The 23,396-nt window shown below is 40.9% G+C and overlaps 3 protein-coding genes across 26 annotated transcripts in view; 1 reads left to right on the forward strand and 2 right to left on the reverse strand.

Moving 5' to 3' along the window:
* KCTD6 (potassium channel tetramerization domain containing 6) overlaps nucleotides 1-10,040 on the reverse strand; it is a 41,063-nt gene extending 31,023 nt beyond the window's left edge. Inside the window, exon 1 of the mRNA XM_077858337.1 lies at nucleotides 9,991-10,040. The gene's annotated coding sequence lies outside the window, so the exon portion shown is untranslated. The remainder of the gene's footprint in view (nucleotides 1-9,990) is intronic.
* The window catches only part of PXK (PX domain containing serine/threonine kinase like), a 111,628-nt gene that overhangs the window by 13,896 nt on the left and 74,336 nt on the right, over nucleotides 1-23,396 (reverse strand). For 5 of the 23 annotated variants that reach the window (XM_077858312.1, XM_077858311.1, XM_077858310.1 and 2 more), the window contains one exon: nucleotides 17,433-18,723. The exons of 2 other annotated variants lie outside the window; for them this stretch is intronic. In XM_077858312.1, the coding sequence (XP_077714438.1) occupies nucleotides 18,506-18,723 (218 nt within the window). In that variant the 3' untranslated portion in view covers nucleotides 17,433-18,505. Of the gene's footprint in view, nucleotides 1-17,432; nucleotides 18,724-19,966; nucleotides 20,004-22,593; nucleotides 22,632-23,396 lie in introns of those variants that run through there. 16 more of the 23 variants (XM_077858329.1, XM_077858328.1, XM_077858322.1 and 13 more) reach the window with 7 other exon arrangements.
* PDHB (pyruvate dehydrogenase E1 subunit beta) lies at nucleotides 10,422-16,540 on the forward strand. Of its 2 annotated transcripts, XM_077858335.1 has the most exons (11): nucleotides 10,466-10,550; nucleotides 10,634-10,687; nucleotides 11,867-12,044; nucleotides 12,260-12,367; nucleotides 12,459-12,521; nucleotides 12,622-12,657; nucleotides 13,059-13,344; nucleotides 13,740-13,850; nucleotides 14,816-14,907; nucleotides 15,562-15,703; nucleotides 15,995-16,540. In XM_077858335.1, exons 4-11 carry the CDS (start codon nucleotides 12,290-12,292, stop codon nucleotides 16,138-16,140), a joined length of 954 nt encoding a protein of 317 aa, XP_077714461.1. In that variant the 5' UTR covers nucleotides 10,466-10,550; nucleotides 10,634-10,687; nucleotides 11,867-12,044; nucleotides 12,260-12,289; the 3' UTR covers nucleotides 16,141-16,540. The 2 variants fall into 2 exon arrangements, with proteins under 2 accessions (XP_077714460.1, XP_077714461.1); XM_077858334.1 differs by lacking the exon at nucleotides 11,867-12,044 and having other exon boundaries at nucleotides 10,422-10,550.

The following is a 23,396-nucleotide window of genomic DNA, read 5'->3' on the forward strand; positions in this document are numbered from 1 at the left end:
ATGGATAAAGCAACTGTAGTGCATGCATACAATAGGGTACTACTCATCAAGAACAAAGAGTGAACTATTGATACATATGACAACTTGGATGAATCTCAAATGTATTATGTGAGTGAAAGAAGTCAGTCTCAAAAAGTTATATACTGTATGAATTCATTTATATAACATTGTGGATAAGATTAAGAGTATTGCGACAGAAACACAAATTAGTGTTTATCAGGGATGAGAGGAGGGAGTGGGCTTTATGAGGACAGTAGGAGGGAGTTTTGGGGGTCATAGGATGGTTCTGTATCCTCAATGTGGTTGTCAGCTTCAAAACTCAGAGCTGGATACACACACACACACACACACAATGTTTCTGTATGCTCACTTAAAAATATATTTTTAAAAAGCTAACCTTCATGTAAAGAAAATGAGATACAGACATACGTGCTATTACACACAAATGGTCCTTCTCTGTAAATACACAGAAGGAATGAGTCATAGTGGCTGCTAAGGCAGGGGAAGGAAGCAAGGTAACCAAAGTATGGGGAGGGGAGGGCAATTTATACCTTTCTGTACTTGAATTTTTTTCCCACAATGAAATAAATTTCCTACTAAAAATATTTTTAAGATTCAAAATAAAATATAAAACATAAACGCATATGGATATATGGGAAAGAAATATGTAAAAATGATATTTTGATCACAATTGAGATTTATTATAAAACTTCCTTTTATTTTTTTTTATTTTATTTTTTTTTATTTATGATAGTCACAGAGAGAGAGAGAGAGAGGCAGAGACACAGACAGAGGGAGAAACAGGCTCCATGCACTGGGAGCCCGACGCGGGATTTGATCCTGGGTCTCCAGGATCGCGCCCTGGGCCAAAGGCAGGCGCTAAACCACTGCGCCACCCGGGGATCCCTAAAACTTCCTTTTATTTTTTATCTCATGTTAAGCTACTGCACATTATCCTTTCCAGGCATTTTTCTTTTTCTTTTTTTTTTTATATTTTACTTATTTGAGAGAAAGACAGAGATAGTAACAGAGAGCATGAGCAGGGAGGAAAGGGAGAAGCAAGCTCCCCGCCAAGCAGGGAGCACCATGCAGGGCTGTCCCAGGATCATGACTTGAGCCAAAGGCACTCACCCAACTGACTGAGCCACCCAGGTGCCCCTCCAAATATTTTTCTATGCATACATATTATTAGGTAAAGTTTGGATTATATTTCAAACTATTTTTATTCTGCTTTTTTTTACTTGATGCCACTTCATAAACACTTTTGCATATTATTTTATTCTTTAAAAATAGAATTTTGGGGTATCCCTGGGTGGCTCAGTAGTTCAGCGCCTGCCTTTGGCCCAGGGCATGATCCTAGAGTCCTGGGATCGAGTCCTGCATTGGGCTCCCGGCATGGAGCCTGCTTCTCCCTCTGCCTGTGTCTCTGCCTCTCTCTCTCTCTCTTTCTCTATGTCTACCATGAATAAATAAATAAAATCTTTAAAAAAATAAAAATAGAATTTTTTAAGCATTGTGCAGTGGCAATGAGGTTTATTGTAATTATTGCTAATTGAAAAAACAGAATTTTAGTTTTATGCAATAATTCAATATCTGGATATATCCTAATTTATCTAATCATTTTCCCAGATACTTACATAGTTGAGAAACTGTCCTACTATATGGACCTTTTCACATAAATTAATCAGAAGCAATTAAGATTTAAGATGATAAATCCTTACAAGTAGAATAACTAGGCCAAAGGAATATGTATATAATATGTAAACACATTTATTTCCATGTATCAATATTTTTTTGAAAGTTCTTGAGATCAACTAACACACTGCTTTCCAGAAACACTGGAACAATTAATACTGTGTAGGAGTTCCGTTTCCTTGAACCTTTACAAGTATTGGGTAAACTTTGTTAAATCTTTAAGGAATTTGAAGGGCCAAGAAATGGGGGTCTCATCGGTGCTTCAATTTCTATTCCTTTGGGTATGAGTGAAGTCATACATACTTCATGTTTGCTAGTATTTCTACTACTTTGTGAAGTATCTTTTCACACTCTTTGCCCATTTTCCACTGGGAATATACTGTTTTCTCCTTAGTCTTTAGGAATTCTTTATGTATTAAATATTTATATAAATATATTCCCATATCTGTGACAAAAATTTTCCCAGTATATTATTTGGCTTGTAATTTTAGGAATTGTGTATGTTAATTAATAATCAATTAAGGAAATATATTCTCATTATAAAAAATATCATACTACATAAAAGGTATAAAAAGAAAAGTAAAACATTCCTTTTTTTTTAAGATTTTATTTATTTATTAATGAGAGACACAGAGAGAGAGAGAGGCAGAGACACAGGCAGAGGGAGAAGCAGACTCCCTAAGGGGAGCCCAATGTTGGGACTTGATCCCAGGATCCCGGGATCATGATCTGATGCTCAACCACTGAGCCACCCCAGTGCCCCAGAGAAGTAAAACATTCCTTGACCTCTATTAGTCAAATCCCACCTCTCCACCATTTACCCTCTCTTCATAATTTCTTTTTTTTCCCAAGATTTTATTTATTTATTCATGAGAGACACACAGAGAGAGGCAGAGACATAGGGAGAGAGAGAAGCTGGCTCTATGCAGGGAGCCTGACGTGGGACTCAATCCAGGACTCCAGGATCACACCCTGGGCCGAAGGCAAGCACTCAACTGCTGAGCCACCCAGGCATCCCTCTTCACAGTTTCTTATGAATTATTTCAAAATATTTTTATGAGTATATATATTTATTCCTACATTTTATTTACATAAATGGGATTCCATTTTTTAGTTCATATCTCACCTTGCTTAGAGATTGTTTCCAATAAGTACATATGGTACATATGTATAGATCTGTACATGTAGACCCTCCTCATTCTCACATTTTTATTCTTTTAACAGAAGAATGATATTCCTTGGAGGAGATGTAACATGCTTCATTAAACCAGTTCCCAACTGATGGATATGTGAATGTTTCTAGCTTTTCACTACTTCTACTTTCAAAAAATTTATCAAATATTCATTTGTATATTATATATATACACACATACATATATATATACTGTGTATACACAAACACACACACACACACACATATATATATATTTAAAGATTGTATTTATTTATTTATTTATGAGACACACAGAGAGAGAGTTAGAGACATAGGCAGCCCAATGCAGGACCTGATCCTACAATCCTGGGATCATGACCTGAGCTAAAGGCAGATGCTCAACCACTGAGCCACCCAGGTGCCCCTGTGTATTATATTTTGGTACAGGGTTTCTCACTTTTTGTAACCTGTGAAGAAAGATAAGATTGTTTTCATAAAAATGTATTAGTAAGATACCATAGAAACTGGAGGCATTGTTGTTGATAAAATAATAATAATCACTAGTATGCCAACTATCCCTGGAAACAAAGCATGTCTTTTCTTCTTCTTCCTGAATGCAACAGAAGGAAAGTTTCATTCACTGAGACCTTACACATGAAGTTTGAATTCTGTTGTGATCACTTTCTTAGAAGAGGTTGATAGACACTAAGCATATGGAAAGGTGCTCAACATTGTTGGTAACCAAGGAAATAAAAATTAAAACCACATGAGATATAAACATACACCAAACAGGATAGCACAATCTTAAAAACTGATATCATCAAATGTTGGCAAAGATTTGGAGCAATTGAAACTTGCTCATCTTGGTGAAACAAATATAAAATGGTAACACCACTTTGGAGAATTGTTTGGTATTTCCTGTAAAGTTAAACATATACCTGCTCTACCTATGACCCAGAATTTCACTCCAGGAGAAACAGAAACACAGGCCACATAATGACTTTTATATGTACATTCACAGCAGCTTTACTCATAATGTCCTCAAACAAGAAGCAGCCCAGGTGTCCATCAACAAAATGGGTAAAAAAAACAACAAAAAGGAGTGAACTGGGTCATGATTCTAAAATTTATATAGTAAAGTAATAGAACTAGAAAACCAAAATGATTTTGAAAAAGCATAATGTTATAGGAATCCCACTACCCTATTTTAAGAATTATAATATACTTACAGTTATCAAGACAGTATGGTATTGGAGGAAGAAGGACAGAGATAGATCAATGGAACAGGATAGACTCCAGAAATAACACCCACACGAGTTTGGCCAAATGATCTTTGACAAACATGCAAAAATAATTCAATGGAGAAAGTAGTCTCAACAAATGGTATTGGGGTAATTGGACATACTTAAGGAAAAAAAAAAACAAAATCTCAATCTAAACCTAAATCTTAGACAAAAATTAACCAAAATAGATCACAGATCTAAATGGAAAACATAAAACCATAACACTTTTATAAAAAAGAAGAAAATCTTTGTATGCTGGTGTTGGGTACAAATTTATCAGATATAATACCAAAAAGCATAATCCATAAAAGAAAAAAGTTGAAAAATTGGACTTCATCAAAATTAAAAACTTTTGCTCTGTGAAGTATCTTACAGGATGAAAAAATGTCTCATAAACTGAAGAACATATTTGGATATCACATATCTGACAAAAGACTTGGATATAGAATCCATAAACAGGGACGCCTGGGTGGCTCATTGGTTGAGCATCTGCCTCCTGCTCAGGGCATGATCCTGGGGTCCTGGGATTGAATTCCACTTTGGGCTCCCTGCAGGGAGCCCACTTCTCCCTCAACCTATGTCTCTGCCTCTTTCTCTGTGTCTCTCATGAATAAATAAATAAAATCTTAAAAAAAAAAGCTCTCTTTCTCCCTCTCTCTCTCTCTCTCACACACACACACACACACACACACACATACACACACCTATTAGAATAAACAAATTCAGCAAATTTGCATGATATGAAATCACTCAAAAGTCATTTGTATGTCTATACACCAACAATGGACAATCTGAGAAGGAGATTGAGAAAGCCATTCCACTTATAATACTATTAAAAAGAATAGAATAATTAGGAATTAACTTAACCAAGGAGGCTAAAGACCTAAACACTGAAAACTACAAGGCATTGCTAAAGGAAATTAAAGAAGACACAAGTAAATGAAAGACATCCTCTGTTTATAGACTAGACGGCTGAATATTGCTAATGTCAATACCACCTGAAGCAATCTACAGATCCAATGCAGTCCCTATCAAAATCCCAATGACAGCGTTTGCAGAAATAGTAAAACCTATCCTAAAATTCACATGGAAACTCAAGGAACCACAAGTGGCCAAAATAATCTTGAAAAAGAATTAAAAAGCTGGAGGACTCAACTTCTGATTTCAAAACTTATTACCACACTATACTAATCAAAACAGTGTGGTACTGGGGTGCTTGGGTAGCTCAGTCAGTTAGGTGTCTGACTTTTAGTTTTGGGTGGAGTCATGATCTCAGGGTCCTGGGATCAAGCCTTGCATCAGGCTGCCTGCTCAGCAGAAAGTCTGGCTGTCTCTCTCCCTCTGCTCCTCCCCTGCCCTCTCTCTTTCTCTCTCAAATAAATAATAAATAAATAAAGTCTTAAGATAAAACAGTGTGGTACTGGCATAAAAAGAGACATAGAGACTAAGAAACAGACTAGAAAACTCAAAAATAATCTCTCCCATATATGGGTCAGATGATTTTCAACAAAGGTGCCATGACAGTCAACAAGGAAAGGACAATGTTTTCAATAAATGGTATTTGAAGAACTGGATAACCACATGCAAAAGAATGAAATTGGACCCCTACTTTACACCATCTATAAAAATTAACTCAAAATGGATCAAAGACCTAAACATAAGAGTTACTAATATTAAACTCTTAGAAGAAAATATAGGAGAAATGCTTCATGATATTGAATTTAGCAATGATTTTTTTTTTTTTAATTTATGATAGTCACACAGAGAGAAAGAGAGGCAGAGACACAGGCAGAGGAGAAGCAGGCTCCATGCACCGGAAGCCCGACGTGGGATTCGAACCCGGGTCTCCAGGATCGCGCCCTGAGCCAAAGGCAGGTGCCAAACCGCTGCGCCACCCAGGGATCCCTGATTTTTTTAAAAAGATTTATTTATTTATTTATTCATGAGAGACACAGAGAGAGGCAGAGACACAGGCAGAGGGAAAAGCAGGCTCCATGAAGGGAGCCTGAAGGAAAACTCCATCCCAGGTCTCCAGGATCACGCCCTGGGCTGAAGGCAGGCGCCAAACTGCTGAGCCACCCAGGCATCCCTAGCAATGATTTCTTAATTATGTTAAATCAGAAACAAACGGAGACCAACCTTGAAAATTCCATGAACCGACAAAATCAGTTTAAGCATACAAACACAGCTTAATTTAGCTTAAGCAAATTAGCTTGCAAGGCTAACTTGATCTGGGTAATTTCTTACTTGTACCCCTATAAATGATAAGCAAAACTTGAAGTGTTTCCCAAGGTTAATATGAAGTAATCACTGAAAATGTGATATTATAACCAATTACCATGAAGAATAAACTCACTGCTTTCTCACTATATAAACTGCTCTATTAGCAATATACTCCTGAACCTCACTTCATGCTTTGGTTTGAATGTTCCTAGCCTACAAACTGTCTTTTTGGTCTGTGCACAATAAGTTTTTACTAATTACTACCTCAGTGATTCATTGGTTTTACTTGGGCTATTTTGAATCTTTGACAGATATACCAAAAGCATAAGCAATAAGAGAAAAAATTAAAATAAATAAAAATAAAAATAAATTAAAAAAAGAGAAAAAATAAACTGGATGTTATCAAAATTATAAACTTTTGTGTAACAAAGAACACTATTATTAGAGTGAAAAGGAAACCCAAGGAATGGGAGAAAATATTTGCATAACATATATATTTGATAAGGGATTAATATTCAGGATATACATAGAACTCCTGTTAATTCAACAACAAAACAAGAACTCAGTTGAGAAATAGGCAAGACTTGAACAGTCATTTCTCCAAACATACAGATGGCCAAAAAGCACATGAAAAGATGATCAATATCACTAATCATTAGGGAAATGCAAATAAAAACAAAGATGAGATACCACTTTACACATATTAGGATGGCTATTAGCAATTAAGCAGAAAATAGTAAATGTTGGTGAGAATGTGGAGAAAGTGGAAACCTTGTGCATTACTGGCGGGAATATAAACTGGTATATCTGCAATGGAAAAGAGAATGGTTATTCCTGAAAAAAATTAATCCAGAATTAACATGATCCAGCAATGCCACTTCTAGGTTATACCCCAAAGAATTAAAAGTAGGGGCTCAAATAGGTATTTGTGAACTAATGTTCATAGCAGCATTATTCACAAATCTAAACATTGAAAACAACCAAGAGGTCCATCAACAGAAAAATGGATAAACAAAATGGGATATATGCATACAATGGACTATTACTTAACCTTAGAAAGGAATGAAATTCTTTTTTTTTTTTTTAAGATTGTATTTATTTATTCATGAGAGACACAGAGAGAGAGAGAGAGAGAGAGAGAGGCAGAGACACAGGCAGAGGGAGAAGCAGGCTCCACGCAGGGAGCCTGATATGGGACTCAATACCCGGGTCTCCAGGATCACACCCTGGGCTGAAGGTAGCATTAAACCGCTGAGCCACCGGGGCTGCCCAGGAATGAAATTCTGATACATGCTACAATATGGATGATCCTCCAAGACATTACACTAACTGAAACAAGCTAGTCACACTCACTCACACACACAAATACTGTATGATTTCACTTACATGAGGTAGAGCAGTCCAATTTATACAGATGGAATGGTCATTGCCAGGGCTTAGCGGAAGGGGGAAATGGAGAGTTACTGTTTAATGAATAGTTTCCTTTTGGGAAAATGAAAAGGTTCAGGAGGGGTACCTAGCTGTAGAGCCACCTGTAGAGCGTGCAACTTACGATCTCAGGATCGTGCCTGATCCTTATCCTAAATTCATGCCCCACACTGGGTGTAGAGATTATTTAAAAGTAAAAAGAAAAGAGAGAAAGTTCTGGAAATGGATAGTGGTGGTGATTGAACAACAATATGCACATATTAAATGCCAATGAACTATATGCTTAAAGTGGTAAATTTTATGTGATATATATTTTACCACAATAAAAACCAATCTAATTAGAATACGAACAAAAGAACAGACACTTCATCAAGGATGGATGGCAGAGAAGCATATGAAAAGATGTTTAATAATTAACCATTAGAGAAATGTAAATTAAAGTCATGAGGGACACTGCTACACATGTATTACAATGGCTAAAATAGAAAATATTGATAGTATCACACACTGGCAAGCATTTAGTGCAACTGGATGTCTCATACTTTGCTGGAGGTCATGTAAAATGGTATAGCCACTCTGGGGCAGCCTGGGTGGCTCAGCGGTTTAGCGCCGCCTTCGGCCCAGGGTGTGATCCTGGAGACCCGGGATCAGTCCCATGTCGGGCTCCCTGCGTGGAGCCTGCTTCTCCCTCTGCCTGTGTCTCTGCCTCTCTGTGTCTCTCATGAACAAATAAAATCTTAAAAAAAAAAAAAATGGTATAGCCACCGTGGAAAAACACTCCAATATAATCATACTGCTCGGTATTTACCTGAAGAAATGAAAACTAATGTTTAAAAAGCCAGTGTTCATTGCAGGTTTATTGGTAATAGCTAAAACTGGATACAAACCAAATGTCCTTCAAGGAGTGAATGGATAAACATGCAACCACTTAGAGATATAAAGAAACGTTGATACACGCAACAACTGGAATGGATTTCAAGAGCATTAGGCTGAGTGGAAATAGCTAATCTCCAAGAGTTACATATTGTACGATTCTGTGTTGAAATATTCTTGAAATAACAAATTATAGTGATTGAGAACAGATTAGTGGTTGCCAGGAGTTAGGGGTGGAGGAGGTAACAATGAGGTAACAGGAGGGAGGTGCTTTGTGGGGATGGAACAATTCTGTATTCTGGCTGTGGTAGTAGTTATGTGAATCTGTACGTCTAATACAATTCTATAATACTACACTCCCCCTACCCCTGCCAGAATGCATATAAAAACTGATGAATGGGGGATCCCTGGGTGGCGCAGCGGTTTGGCGCCTGCCTTTGGCCCAGGGCGTGATCCTGGAGACCCGGGATCGAATCCCACGTCGGGATCCCGGTGCATGGAGCCTGCTTCTCCCTCTGCCTGTGTCTCTGCCTCTCTCTCTCTCTCTCTCTGTGACTATCATAAATAAATTAAAAAAAAAAAAACTGATGAATGCTGTATAAAGTCTCTACCCGAGTTAAGAGCATTGCACCGTTATCAATTTGGGGGATTTGACAATGTACTATGGTCATCCAAGATATTGGGCAAAGATAGTTGAAGGTCACATGGATGCTCTTTGCACCAGTTTCACAATTTCTTGTGACACTTAAACTCTTTCAAAAGAAAAGAAAAGAAAAGAAAAGAAAACTTAAAGAAAGAAAGGAGGGGTGCCTGGCTGGCTCAGAAGAGCATGGGACTCTTGATCCCAGGGTCATGAGTTTAAGCCCCAGGTTGGGCATAAAGAATATTAAAAAAAAAAAAAAAAAGAAAAGGAATAAAGTATTGATACACTTAACGACATGGATGAATCACAAAAACATGTTGCTGAGCGAGACGCAAGAATGATAGAATTCCCTTTACGTCAAGTTCTAAAACAGGCAAATTAAGTTACGGTGATGGCGATCAGATCTGTGGTTGCCTGTGGGGTGATGTGTGGGGAACGATCGGGAGGAAACGTTGAGGGAACTTTCTGAGGTGGTGGGGGAATGTGCATTTTCCTGTGGTCGAGGAAGCGAAAAGCTCTCTTTAACACATTTCGCTTGAAATGACCAACCAAAAAACAAAAAAAAGATTGAAAATTCTGGATGAAGGACTTTCTGACGACTGACAACCCGAAGTGACTTGAGGAAAAGTGGAGGTAACAGTCATCACGCGGGAGGGTTCCTGTGAGAATTACAGGAGCTGGACAGCACTTACTACGATGCCCGGCACACAGTAGGCGCTTCATGCCTCGATGAACACTCCGGTTCGCATTCCAGGGAGCAACAGACGGACAGCACGGTCCGGCCCGGGGACCACCGGGCTCGTTCAGAGCGTGCGCAGGCGACACTTGGCGCCCTACGGGTTTCAGTGCCCGCAAAAGGCTGACCCAACTCTGAAGGTCCCCGCAGCCTCAACCTAACGTTCCTCAGAACCTGCCTTCCGGGCACCGCGCCTCAGGCAGCACCGCTTACAGACGCGTCCCGCCGCGCAGCGCGCACCGCAGCAGCCGCCCGCTCCCGGGAAGTTGATTGGCCCCGGCCCCAGAAACAGCGGTAGTACCGCCCCACGCGCCACCTAGGCCCCGCCCCTCGGCCCCTCACCCGGCAGCGGATGGGCGGGGCACGCAGGCGCCGCGCGCTGCCATTGGCCTGAGCTGGCGCGGGAGGCGGAGCCTGAGGCGACTGCGGTCCTGCGGTGTTGTCATTCGGCGGCGGCTGGAGGACACGGTCAAGATGGCGGCGGTGTCTGGCCTGATGCGGAGACCCCTGGAACAGGTAGGCAGCGGCATGCGTGCCTCCGCGTGGTCTCTGCCCGCCTTGCGCCCCCTCTCAGCGTCCTCTCTCTCTCTTTTCGCCAGGTGTCGGGGTTGCTGAGGAGGCGCTTCCACCGGACGGCGCCGGCGGCGCTGCAGGTAGGTGGCCTGGGCGCTAGCCCGAATCCCGGGAGGGACGCGCCTGCGCCGTGGGGACAGGGACGGCACGGGCCCTGAGGTCCACGGGTTCCCACATCCTGCGTGGGACTCCGAGTGCCTCTGTTGCGACCCAGCGCCGGACACACCAGCAAGTCGCCCCGGCCAGGCTCACTGGAATCTGTGGGCGATCTGAGGAAACTAGACCTCGCGCTGCCTCCCTCAACCGCCCCATTTACATTTTTCAAGTAAAATATACATAACCAGATTTACCATTTTAAAGTGTATATTCAGCGGCAGTACTTCCGTTTACTATGTTGTGAGACCATGACCACCATCGGTCTTCAGAACTTTATCACCATCACACACAGAAACTCTCCACCCCTTAAACACGAACGTCCCATTTCCCTCTTGCTCCCGGTAACCTCTTTGGCACTTTCTGTGCCTTTGAATTTATCTATTCTAGGTGTGTCCTGGAAATGGAATCCTGCAGTGTTTGTCCTTTTATATCCGGTTTATTTCACTTAACATATGTTTTCAAGGTTCATTCATGTTGTAGCATGTGTCAGAATTTCATTTCTTTGTTTAAGGTCGAATAATATTCCATCTTATGCATATATCACATCTTGTTCCTCCATTCTGTCTGTTGATGGACATGTGGGTGTTTTCACCTTTGGGATTTGTGAATAATGCTGCTAAGAACACTGGTGTGCAAGTATCTGAGTCCCTGCTTTTATTTCTTTTGATCATCTCTAGAAGTGGAATTGTTGGATCATATGGTAGTTCTGTGTTCAACTTGAGGAATTTCCTACCCCGCACCCCCTCCTTTTTTTCTTTTTTCTTTTTTTTAATTAGAGGACTCTCAATCTGTCTAGTAAAATAACTTGTAGATTCTGAAGGTAGTGTTTGGAAGTTCCCAGTACCTAGTGAGTGCTCAAAACATAGTTTTATTTAGGCTTTCTTAACAGTTTTCTGTCCCATACTACACTGACTGTGGAAATAAAACAACTGAATAGAATTTTTACTCAGGAAACTTGAGCTGGTCTGGCCAGCAAACAGCTTTTGTTAAGTTTAGGTGCACATTAAGAAAAGCATTCAGTATTTTCATTAACAAATTCAGCCAAAGACTGTGTATGAAAATGTTACTTTTAGAATTCTTTGAACTTTTTTTTTTTTTTTTAGAGATTTATTTGAGAGAGAGAGAGAAGGGGCACAAGCAGGGGGCAGAGATAGAGGGAAAGGGAGAAGCCGATTCCCTGCTGACCCTGCTGAGCAGAGAGCCCACTGCAGGGCTCAATCCCAGGATCCCGGGATCATGTCCTGAGCTGAATGCAGATGCTTAACCAACTGAGCCACCCAGGTGCCCTCCCCTCACCTTTTATTTTTATTTTTTTTAAGATTTTATTTATTTATTTGAGGGGGGGGATTCTTTGAACTTTTAAAGAGAAGCCTGTCCTAGCGATAGTTTTCATACCGTATGCTGTAGGCAGCCTAGTAATTATAAAAGGAGAGAATCTCAGTAGTATCTGAAATAATCCTGTAGCTTATTGGCTGTTTTCCCCATACCTGTGACAGGTGACAGTTCGTGAGGCTATAAACCAAGGTATGGATGAAGAGCTGGAAAGAGATGAGAAGGTATTTCTCCTTGGGGAAGAAGTTGCCCAGTATGATGGTGCATATAAGGTAACCCAAGATATGTGAAAGCGATATAAATTGAGGTGGCTGTTTGCCCCCATATACACTTAAAAGTAATGAGATCATTGTGTAATTTTAGGTTAGTCGAGGCCTGTGGAAGAAATATGGCGATAAGAGAATCATAGATACTCCCATATCCGAGGTGAGCCTTCCATCAGGACGCAGACTTTTCAGGGGCATGTTAAAGTGTACACTGTTCTGATTTTTATGGATTTTCACTTGTGTTTGTGTTTTACTTCTAGATGGGCTTTGCTGGAATTGCTGTGGGTGCAGCTATGGTGTGTAATCCTCTTTATGAATCTCATCTAAAGAGATTTTTTTTTAATAATTAAAAAAATTTTTTTTGTATTTTTTATTGGAGTTTGATTTGCCAACATATAGTATAACACCCAGTGCTCATCCCGTCAAGTGCCCCCCTCAGTGCCCATCACCCAGTCACCCCATCCCCCCACCCACCTGCCCACCTCCCCTTCCACCACCCCTTGCTGGTTTCCCAGAGTTAGGAGTCTCTCATGTTCTGTCACCCTCTCTGATACTTCCCACTCATTTTCTCTCCTTTCCCCTTTAATCCTAAAGAGATTTCTTTTAACATGACCTTTTAAAAACATTGAAGTTTGGAGTGGTTGCCACTTTTTATTGCTTTTTAGTTTTTCTAAGATCTCTGTTTTTTATTTGACAGGCTGGGTTGAGGCCCATCTGTGAATTTATGACCTTCAATTTCTCTATGCAAGCCATTGACCAAGTTATAAATTCAGCTGCCAAGACCTACTACATGTCGGGGGGCCTTCAGCCTGTGCCTATAGTCTTCAGGGGGCCCAATGGTGCCTCAGCAGGTGTGGCTGCCCAACACTCACAGTGCTTTGCTGCCTGGTATGGGCACTGCCCAGGCTTAAAGGTGGTCAGCCCCTGGAATTCAGAGGATGCAAAAGGACTTATTAAATCAGCCATTCGGGATAATAATCCAGGTCAGTAGAGTGAGCCTTGGGTCTCTTTTGAACATTGAGGAACTAAGTTGAAATCTTTGCCTGGAAGGAAGCCGTTTAAGGGTTCTAGTTAGGCTTAGACATATAAAATGTTATGATTTACAGATACAGCAAAGACCATTAAAAAGGTGTTGTTTTTGCTTTTCTGACTATATGGGGCCTATTAGGTACCTACAACACTATTTTAACTACAATAGATAAAATTAGGACTGACCAGACTATAGATGCCAGTACCTAAACCATCCTCTCAGGGCTACTGGACACAATAGATAGGAGGCTTCCTAATCTGCACAGTGAAACTTTGCACAAAATGAATGATAGTTATGTATATACATTTGGTCATGTAGTTAGTTCTGTTAAACATTTGTATTTTGTAGTGGTGGTGCTAGAGAACGAACTGATGTATGGAGTTCCTTTTGAATTTCCCTCCGAAGCTCAGTCAAAAGATTTTCTGATTCCCATTGGAAAAGCCAAAATAGAAAGGCAAGGTAAGAGCACTTAGTACATGCTAAAGTATTTGTAATCTAGCTCCTGTATTTATGTTTGTCAAATTCTTTTTTTTTTTTTTTTTTTTTCAAGAAGTGTGGGAGGGCCAGAGGGAGAGAGAATCTTAAGCAACCTCCATGCCCAGCAGGGAGCCCAACCCAGGCTCAGTCTTAACAATCTTCATGACCCGAGCTGAAATCAAAAGTCAGACACTTAAGTGAGCCACCCAGGCACCCTGGTCGAACGATTCATTCTTGAAGTTCCTGCCCTTTACTTTGGTTAGGAAATTATCAAGTTAAGAAATCCATCATGTTGGGGATCCCTGGGTGGCTCAGTGGTTTAGCGCCTGCCTTTGGCCCAGGGCGCGGTCCTGGAGTCCCGGGATCCAGTCCCGTGTTGGGCTCCCGGTAGGGAGCCTGCTTCTCCCTCCTCCTGTGTCTCTGCCTCTCTCTCTCTCTCTCTATGCCTATCATAAATAAATAAATAAATCTTTAAAAAAAAAGAAAAGAAATCCATCATGTTGAGGCACCTGGGTGGCTCAGTTAGTTAAGTGACCAGCTGTTGGTTTGGCTCAGGTCATGATCTCAGGGTCCTGGGATCAAGCCCCATGTCAGGCTCTGCACTCAGCATGGAGGGTGCTGAAAATGATCTCCCTCTCTCTCTTTCTCTCTCTCCCTGTGCTCCTCACATGCTCCTGCTCTCGCACACATGTGCTCTCTCCTCCTCTCAAATAAAATCTTGAGAAAAAAGAAATGAAGAAATGTGTTACACTTTCCTCATAAACTTTTGTGCTTTCCTGATTCTCAGTCCAGTAGATTTGTATTTCATTTTTAGGAAGGCTATCACATTCCTCACCTCACTGGAACAGAGTTGAATTTTATAAATGAACAAGAGCCACAATGGCTGTGGAGCAGTACAACAGCTTTAGTTTCAACCTGGTCTCTGACCTGTGACCACTCTGTTTCAGGTACACACATAACCGTAGTTGCTCATTCAAGACCTGTGGGCCACTGCTTAGAAGCTGCAACAGTGTTATCCAAAGAGGGTATTGAATGTGAGGTATGTAGACATTCACTTCTTAAAGAATCAGAAAGTTTCCTTTTAAATTTAAGACCCAGAAATAGGAGTTTGAATTCTGTAACAGGTTAATAACTAAGTGTAAAATCTTGCTTTGTCACTCACTTTTGCTTAAAGCTGGGAACCTTCTTGCTTTTCAAATACCTATTTTTAGAATAGTACTTACTTTCTCAAGCTGGGATCCAGCCTTGGAGCTAGAGGTTGGGACACAGGGAATCTTAGAAATCAGTGTCTAACCTTTTCATGTCCAGGACCTACCACTTGCTAGTTAAACTTGGGCAAGATCTGTCCTCTGAATCTCAGCTGCATCAGCTGGAAACTGAGAATACCTTTACTGTCCCATTAGGGTGGTTGTTACACTCAGTGTAGCACCTGGCACACAGTGACCAGTCAGTTGTTAGTTGTTTTGATGAGAAGGAAGTTAAAGCCCAGGAGGTTAAGTGAATTCTTAACCACTTGTGAAAGATTTTTGTTTTAATTACCATTTCCCATTTTACATTTTGTTCTTGAATAGGCAGATTTGATTTTCCTAGACTCTGAGATTAACAGGAAACAAAACAGGGCGTGGTATTATGGGGATGAGACTATACTTGTGGTGCAGTGGCTCTATAAAGCATATCTGTATTATCTGTTTAGGTGATAAATATGCGAACCATCAGACCAATGGACATTGAAACAATAGAAGCCAGTGTCATGAAGACCAATCATCTCATAACTGTGGAAGGAGGCTGGCCACAGTTTGGAGTAGGAGCTGAAATTTGTGCCAGGATTATGGAAGGTATTTCAGAGAACCTGGTTCTAGAATACTCAAGCTGTAATAAACAGTGTATACCGGGACACTGTATAGAGAGCAAAAGCTAGGGGTGGCCAAAAGTCTTAACTTTTCAATTTCACCTTGGCATTTTTTCCTTTGGGTAAAATTTTTTTTAAAAAAGCCAGATACAATCCCCATAATTAGTATATTCCTTCAGGTTTTCTCTCCTTGGAGAGCCATACCTCCTGTGGGAAGGTGCTGGTGTTCAGTGACTTTTTTTTTTGCTTCTCTCAGTTGAGCCTCCTTCTCTCCTAGGCCCTGCATTCAATTTCCTGGATGCTCCTGCAGTTCGTGTCACTGGTGCTGATGTCCCTATGCCTTATGCAAAGATTCTAGAAGACAACTCTGTACCTCAAGTTAAAGACATCATATTTGCAATAAAGAAAACATTAAATATCTAGTTTGGACTTGAATTTCAAGTCATTGGGATTTACTTAAAATACTTTCTGACAGTTCACCTGAATTGTACTGTAAGACCTTATGATTCATAAAGCTATCTCTAAAGCAACATCACAGATGTTTTTGTACTTGGAAGAAGTTTAAATGTGCTTGTATGTGGAAAAACTCTCCTCTCCTGCCCTAGACTCCATGGGGGGGGGGGGGGGGTTGGTCTGTTACAGTTATGTTCTTTGAATAAGGCTAACTTAAAATTTTACCCTTTCACAAGGACAAGGTCTGAACATGGCAGAGTTCTGCAGAAAGACATATCCAAAAAGATAACTTGTATGTAAAGATAAAAGCTATTATCTACATTTGCTGTTTGATTGTTTTGATAAGGAATAAAAGAATTCCTAAGTATGACTAATTGTATTTATTTTTATATTCTTGAGGTAATAAATCTGGGGTGGGTGGAGGTCTTAAAATTCTGCTAAGAATTTCTATTAAGAAATGAGCGATGCTGGGCAGCCCCGGTGGCATAGCCGTTTAGCGCCACCTGCAGCCCGGGGCGTGATCCTGGAGACACGGGATTGAGTCCCACATCGGGCTTCCTGCATGGAGCCCGCTTCTCCCTCTGCCTGTGTCTCTGCCTGTGTGTCTCTCTCTCTCTCTCTCTAAATGAATAAATAAATAAATCAGAAAGAAAGAAAGAAAGAAAGAAAGAAAGAAAGAAAGAAAGAAAGAAAGAAAGAAAGAAAGAAAGAAAGAAAGAAAGAAAGAAAGAAAGAAAGAAAGAAAGAAAGAAAGAAAGAAAGAAAGAAAGAAAGAAAGAAGAAAGAAAGAGAAAGAAAGAAAGAAAGAAGAAGGAAAGAAAGAAGAAAGAAAAAAGAAAGAAAGAAAGAAAGAAAAAGAAAAAGAGATTAGTGATGCTAAATCACCTGAACTGCCATCACATTTATAACTAACTTGTCCACAGACTCTTCAAATGCCCAATTGTAATAGGGTTCCCTCAAAATTAAATGAAAATTTGTATCAGGTATTTTTCCCACTGCTGAAAAAGAGATATGCTGCCATATGCTGCCCTCTTTAGAAGTTGAGACAGAAAAGATAGATTTAAATTAGTTACAGAAGCATATGAGGGGTGTCTAATTTAAATGGCAAGACAGGATTGTTAGCTTTTAGTTAATTAAGAGGGAAAATATGACACAAAAGAGACATAGGATAGGTGGGAAGGAAACCAGAAATATTGTGTGGATCTATTCTTTGTTTATAAGAATTCCCACTTAAAATGCCTAGCACCAAGCTACAGACAACATACTTTCTTGACATGGTTTATTTTAATAAAAAATACAGCTGAACATTTATCACAGATTAAATGAAACTATACACAATGACATTCTCTCTGCATAGTAACCAACACTGATGTGTGTACTTGAATTTTTAAATGGATTATTTATAATCCTTTAAAGTGCAATTTATTTAAGGGTTTAAGCAAATCATAGGATAAAGGATCTAATAAATGAGTAACATTAAAAAGATGATATATTTGGATAAACCTTTCAAAAAATCAGAATTGATTTCTATGAACGCCAAATTTACTTGTGTGGTAATAATAACCCCCCATAAACCACAAACTTGACTTTATTGCTGAGGATGAAGATCCTTTAATCAGCAAGAGCTTTTTCTGATATTAACATTTCCTGTCCAATACACTCTAACTAAAAGGAACTATGAGTCTAGAGTGGTTGCCTTCGCAGCCCTGAGTTCTATAACCACAATGGTATTCTTGTTAGAACCTAGAGAGGTTCCAGGCTTGACTTGCCCCTGACTATCTGAATGGAAAAGGAAGAACTCAGTTGCTTCTCTCACTCCTCGACATAACTATGCTTTGGACTACAGTGTTAATAATGTCGAAGACAAAATAAGGTAGCAAAAATGGGAGTTACCTAAGAAATAACCAGAAAATGCTTTATAGAGAAATGAGAGGAACATTTCTGGGAGCTGTCTGACATAAAAGGAGGGATTGCAACACAAAGGTCATTCACTGCTCTGAATATTGTCATTGGTTTTTTTGTCCGTTTCCTTCAATTGGTGAAAAGGTTGACTCAGATATGCTGCTGCCCCCAAAAGATGCCCATTAGAAGATGAATAAGACTCCTTTAAAATGGTAATAAAGGAGCAAAATAAGGATTTCTTAAGGCAGAAATGCCAGCCTGACTTCATTCTACTTGAATATTTCCCTCTTGAGAAGCCTCTTATATGAGCATCTGAAAACAGTATGTGACTGTACTGGCTCAGCAATTATTCATCCGAAAAAAGAGTACGTTAGGGGTTGGAGGTGGGAGGAAAAAACAACGAACTTTTCCCTCCAAGTGTAAACACGAAGCTTTAGCCGATCTTAGGAGCACTATGATCACAGGTTTCGGCTTTCCTCAAAGTTCCCTTTTGGAAATTCTGGATGGAGCTGAGTAAGGCCCCTCGGCTCACACCATTCACAGCCTGGGGCGGGAGCTGTGTAGGCGCCTCTGTGCTCGCAGGAAGCAAGGGAGCTGCTGGTGGTGGAGGCGGAGGCGGAGGTGGAGGAGGTGGAGGTAATGCGGACATCCCTAGGTTTGGGAGAAAGGGGACAGTCAGATTCATCTCTCCAAACACCCTGCACACATGTTACTGCCCAGGCCTGGATGGAACACGCTATGATGAGACTGCAAATATTTTCCCACAGAGGGACCAAGAAAACCTGGTCCTGTATGTTTTTTTAAAATGCTGAACAAGAAAACTAGAAGCATCAAAGAGGAATTAATTTCCCCAGATAATAGTCAACTAAGACTGAATATCAAAGATTACATGAAACTATACATAGTGACATTCTCTCCGTTCTCCGTGTAAATGAGGCTCTAACTCCATTTCCAAATTTTAGCGATGATCCCAAAGTTCCATCAGCTGTTTTAGGCAGGTCCAGGGCACCTACTGAGCTAGCAAGTAAAAATAGACATTTGTATGCAGAGTTGGGCTACCTGAATATCAATTACTGATAAAGGATGAACATTTCTTTAGCTGCTCCAACACACACAACATTTGAAGGACGTGATTTAATAGAAAATGACAAACCACTCAGAATTCTCGGCAAGGAACCAGTGCCTGCTGGGTTAAGGGTTCCCCAAGGGCCTGTGTCTCCAATCATCATTTTCTATTAGGCTGCATTAGAAATATAATAGGCTAATAACTGTTAACAATGCAAAGCAAGGGGCAGAAGGCTCTTTTCCCTGGCAATGGTATTCTCAGGGATGAGTCTTCATCAGCACCTTCTTTCCACTGCGGCCTAAACCAGGAACAGAATGGAACGGTAATAACCCTACGTCTTTGCTGAAGCCATCAGGAGAGACTCTACCCTGGTGGGTGAGGAGAAGGAATCTGGACACGTATCTAAAACTTAGCTTCCAGGCACATGAACACTTGGCAGTTGACATTTATAGTTCTGAATAGATGAATGAATTATTCTCCTAGGACAAGATAAAAACTGAGTACAGCAAAAGACCTGCTTTAAAGAACTTGCTTGTGCCACAGAGTTAGCTGCCCCATTTCCTGTGAACCTTGCAGCACTTGGTGACTCCCCTGTTTCTAGCCTTGCCCTTGGTCCATCCCAGGGCTACCCTAGCGAGACACTCTGTTAGGTGTTCTTCCCCTCCAACCTGCTACTGAGCTGTGATGGTAACAAGTAAGCATACCATTACCACTTGAGTTTATATGGACGAGTGGTTCAGGATCACCAATAAAATACTTCGCTAAGAGATCCTTTTTACCAAGTGTGCCACATAATGGTTCAAAGTCTTGTATTTCATAGAAAACCACTTACCTTCGTTACATCTTTTACTAAAACCGAAGGCAGCTGAAATTAAAGAATCACACAGATACACACATTCATGCTCTGCAATCTTAGAATTCTCAAAAATGAAAATATAATATGAATAAACGTTAAATACAAACAAATGAGCAAAATGTAATTCTCACTGGTTCTATACAGTAACAACAAATGAATGATGTTCTGTTATGTTCTCTGCCAGGATGTCTCCTGGAAAAATGTTCCCAGCTTCATGTTACAAGGTTACGAAGATAAAAAAGACTTTAAACCCATAATAACTGCTGAGGTGAGAAGAGCAGGGAGGATAAGTGTGCTAGAAGCATTCCTCTGAGGGAGTTTTTGGAAAGTGGCCAGTGAAATCCCAGTGGGGGTGGGGGTGTGTCTCTGAAGGCTCTTGGGACCTAGCAGTAGCACCAAGAGTGCCCCCGAGGAGCCAGCAGGCTCCGATACCCCACCACCCAACAGCCAACAAAGGACAGTAGAATCTGCACTTGACACACAGGGCCCACTGTGTTCCAGAATGGGCTCCAGAATTTCTGCCTGTCAGCTTTGTGCTTTGACCGTGGAGAAGAGTCACTGCAGGTAACAAGAAAGAAGACAAGCTCTGGGCTGCGACAGCACTTGCACCCTGCTAAAGGCAGAGAGTGACCTGTCCAGAGACCTGTCACCCTTCCAGTCCAGGATTCTGGAAGGCTAGGGGTGGGTCTCAGCAGCTGGACCTGGATTTCGGCTGCCTCTTGGCACAGAACAAATCTGCTTGGACTTCACAAGGAGCCAACCCTCGACTTTGGCTTCATTATCAGCCACTCAAAATTAAAAGTGCAAATTGACTCTCTCAGAGCTTGGAGTTGGGGGTGGTGTTCAGTACATGGATCTTGAGTTTCCAAGTAAAGGATGAGATTGTTAGGACTTTAAATGAATCTCTTTGAATATGTAGGTAGTGTAAATAAACACACGGTCCCAAGCATCACAGAGTAACTTGTGCTTATAAAGCAAATGAGATGTCGAGGTTGTACAAAAGGAGAGGCTGCTCATTCAGGGATAAGGAGCAAGGTCACCCTGACATCTGCTCAGAGGGCCAGACCGGACCCAGAGGGCCTAACTGTCCCACAAGGCCCACTCTTCCTCACTGGGCCTGCGGACAACTAGGGCAGATCTTGATGTATAATCAGGGCAAGGCCAAATCTCATCTTGCCAGCTCAGAACACTCTAGAAGAGGGAAGGAGGTCCCCGAGTTAGAAGGTCAGTAATGGAGGAAGTAAGAACACAGACCCAAGGATTCAGCCTCTGATGACAGGCCCCACCAGGGTTTTTTTGGCATTTTCTTTTTACTTCCTCTATAGTCCACAAGATTCCTTTAAAGGTTCGTTGGGGCTTAAGCTACAACACATTCTACCAGTTGCAATATTGATATGGGTCAAATTCAGAGCTGGCTATTTGGTCTGAGGTGGACCTGGGAAAAGCTGCCTAATGCCTGAGTGCCACTGACTCATCCCCCACCAAGTACCCAATAGTCCTTATCCGCAGGCCACAGACAAGATCAGGCAGATTCCATGTAACATCAGTTGCTAACTAACTAGAATTTAAGTAAAAATTTGAAGGGGAAAAAAAAGCTTGGTTGTCAACTGAATTCACCCATCTTTGAAAAATATTGGCCTGCTCCCAAATAGTTCTCTTCCATCATAACTACTCTTATAGACAAAAATCCCAAAAGCCAACTACTTTTATCCTCCCCAGAATCCCATCCACCAAACTAGTGAGAACCTGGCAATCCAGTAGAGGCCCTGGAACAGACCACAGACTGTTCCAGAAGAACATAGGTTAGATCTAGGGTGGAATACTTGGCCAGAAACATCTTCACCAGCCTCAGGGAAAGGATGTCTGGGGGGAGGTCCCCTCTGGGGCCAGTTTTAGCAGTGGGCAATCTATAGGTCTCTGTAGATCACGAGTTCCTTTGTGGTCCACGAATAGAAGTAGGGAGACCACGTGGCCATGAGACCAAGACCAGAGCTGCTAGCCACCCTCAGAGGGAACAGAGTACAGTGACCCCTGGAAGCAGACAGCCCTCCCAGCTCTTGGCAACTGCCTTGGTATTTTGCCTCAGATAGATGAGGAGGCTGCCCTCATGTCTGAACTCAAGAGTTATTAGGGATGCTTAAAAGAGAGCTGTTTTTCCCTGCTGTCAGTTATAAAATGTCAGTGAGTTGTCTTCCTGTAACTAAGAACTGAGTTGTCAATCGGCTAACACTCTTTCCCTTCATCAGAGTAATAGCAAACCAGTATTTTTGCTCTATCAAGACTCTGAGATCCTACCTTCCCAAATTAAAACATAACAAAATACCATGCAGTTGATTTGCAGGTTTTAGAGTTGTATTTTAAAACTATAATCAGAGTGGAAATGAGGATTTTGAAGGTCACGGTGAAAATGAAATGAATGTAAATGAAGTCACTTGAGTGTTTTTAAAGATGCTGTATTTCATGTAAATGTTCAAATAAGGAAATCCTCCCAAATCTGCTTTCCCATTTGTTCATCACTTCAGTGATCTAGATGCACTGGGTCCCATTTCACAGCCAGAAACAGAGCATCTTTAAAGTTAGAGAAATCAGTATAGCTTACTTTACCGAAAATTCACGTTCAAAATGGTGCATGCTCTACTGAAAACAGCAAAGAGAGAAAGAGAGAGAGAGGGGACACAAGTCATTATTCAGATTTTAGTGTCATTTAATCAAATAGTAAGAGACAGCAAAATATTAGTCTGAATCACATGCTGATTATTCTCACTAACAAACTAGGATACACTTCACTGCAAAATGCACTGCTTTGTCAGCACATCTGTGACCCTTTTAGAATTCGGCAAATGTGCTAACACAGGAACCAAAGAGTCAATATGCTGATAGAGTTGCCAGGGAGTCACTTTCCTCTTCATACTTTTCTGTTTTGTTTTGTTTCAGAGCCATTTAGGTGCTACTTTTTTTATTTGTTTATAAGCACAACACTCACTTCAAAAGACCTGGGAAAGTTTTTAAAGCCCCCCTGAGAAGTGGAATGGGCACTAGAAGCATAATTAGTTCTATAGCTTAATAAAAACAGTCAAGAAGGGAGAAAAATTAGAACTCACCACTTTTTCCCAATTGAGTCTTCTATAGTCTAAAATGGAGATCTGTCTTTTTAAAGTTGGGAAAAGCAAGAGCACAGGGTAGGTCTAAGGGGTAGCTCCTGGGCAGGGGCAAGCAGCCCCTCTTTGACGGCCACTGGGATCTACAGGCTGAGTTGGGGAGTGAGTGACATTGCTTATTTATGGCTATAAAACCATTAAAAAGAAAATAAGCAGGGCAAACACTTCTTGTCTTCCCTTTAACTGACTGGATTCTAAGTTAAATGTGAAGGATAACGCTTCTCCGGACAATGCATCCCAGAGT

Source organism: Canis aureus, chromosome 19 (assembly GCF_053574225.1).
Source record: "Canis aureus isolate CA01 chromosome 19, VMU_Caureus_v.1.0, whole genome shotgun sequence".
NCBI lineage: Eukaryota > Metazoa > Chordata > Mammalia > Carnivora > Canidae > Canis > Canis aureus.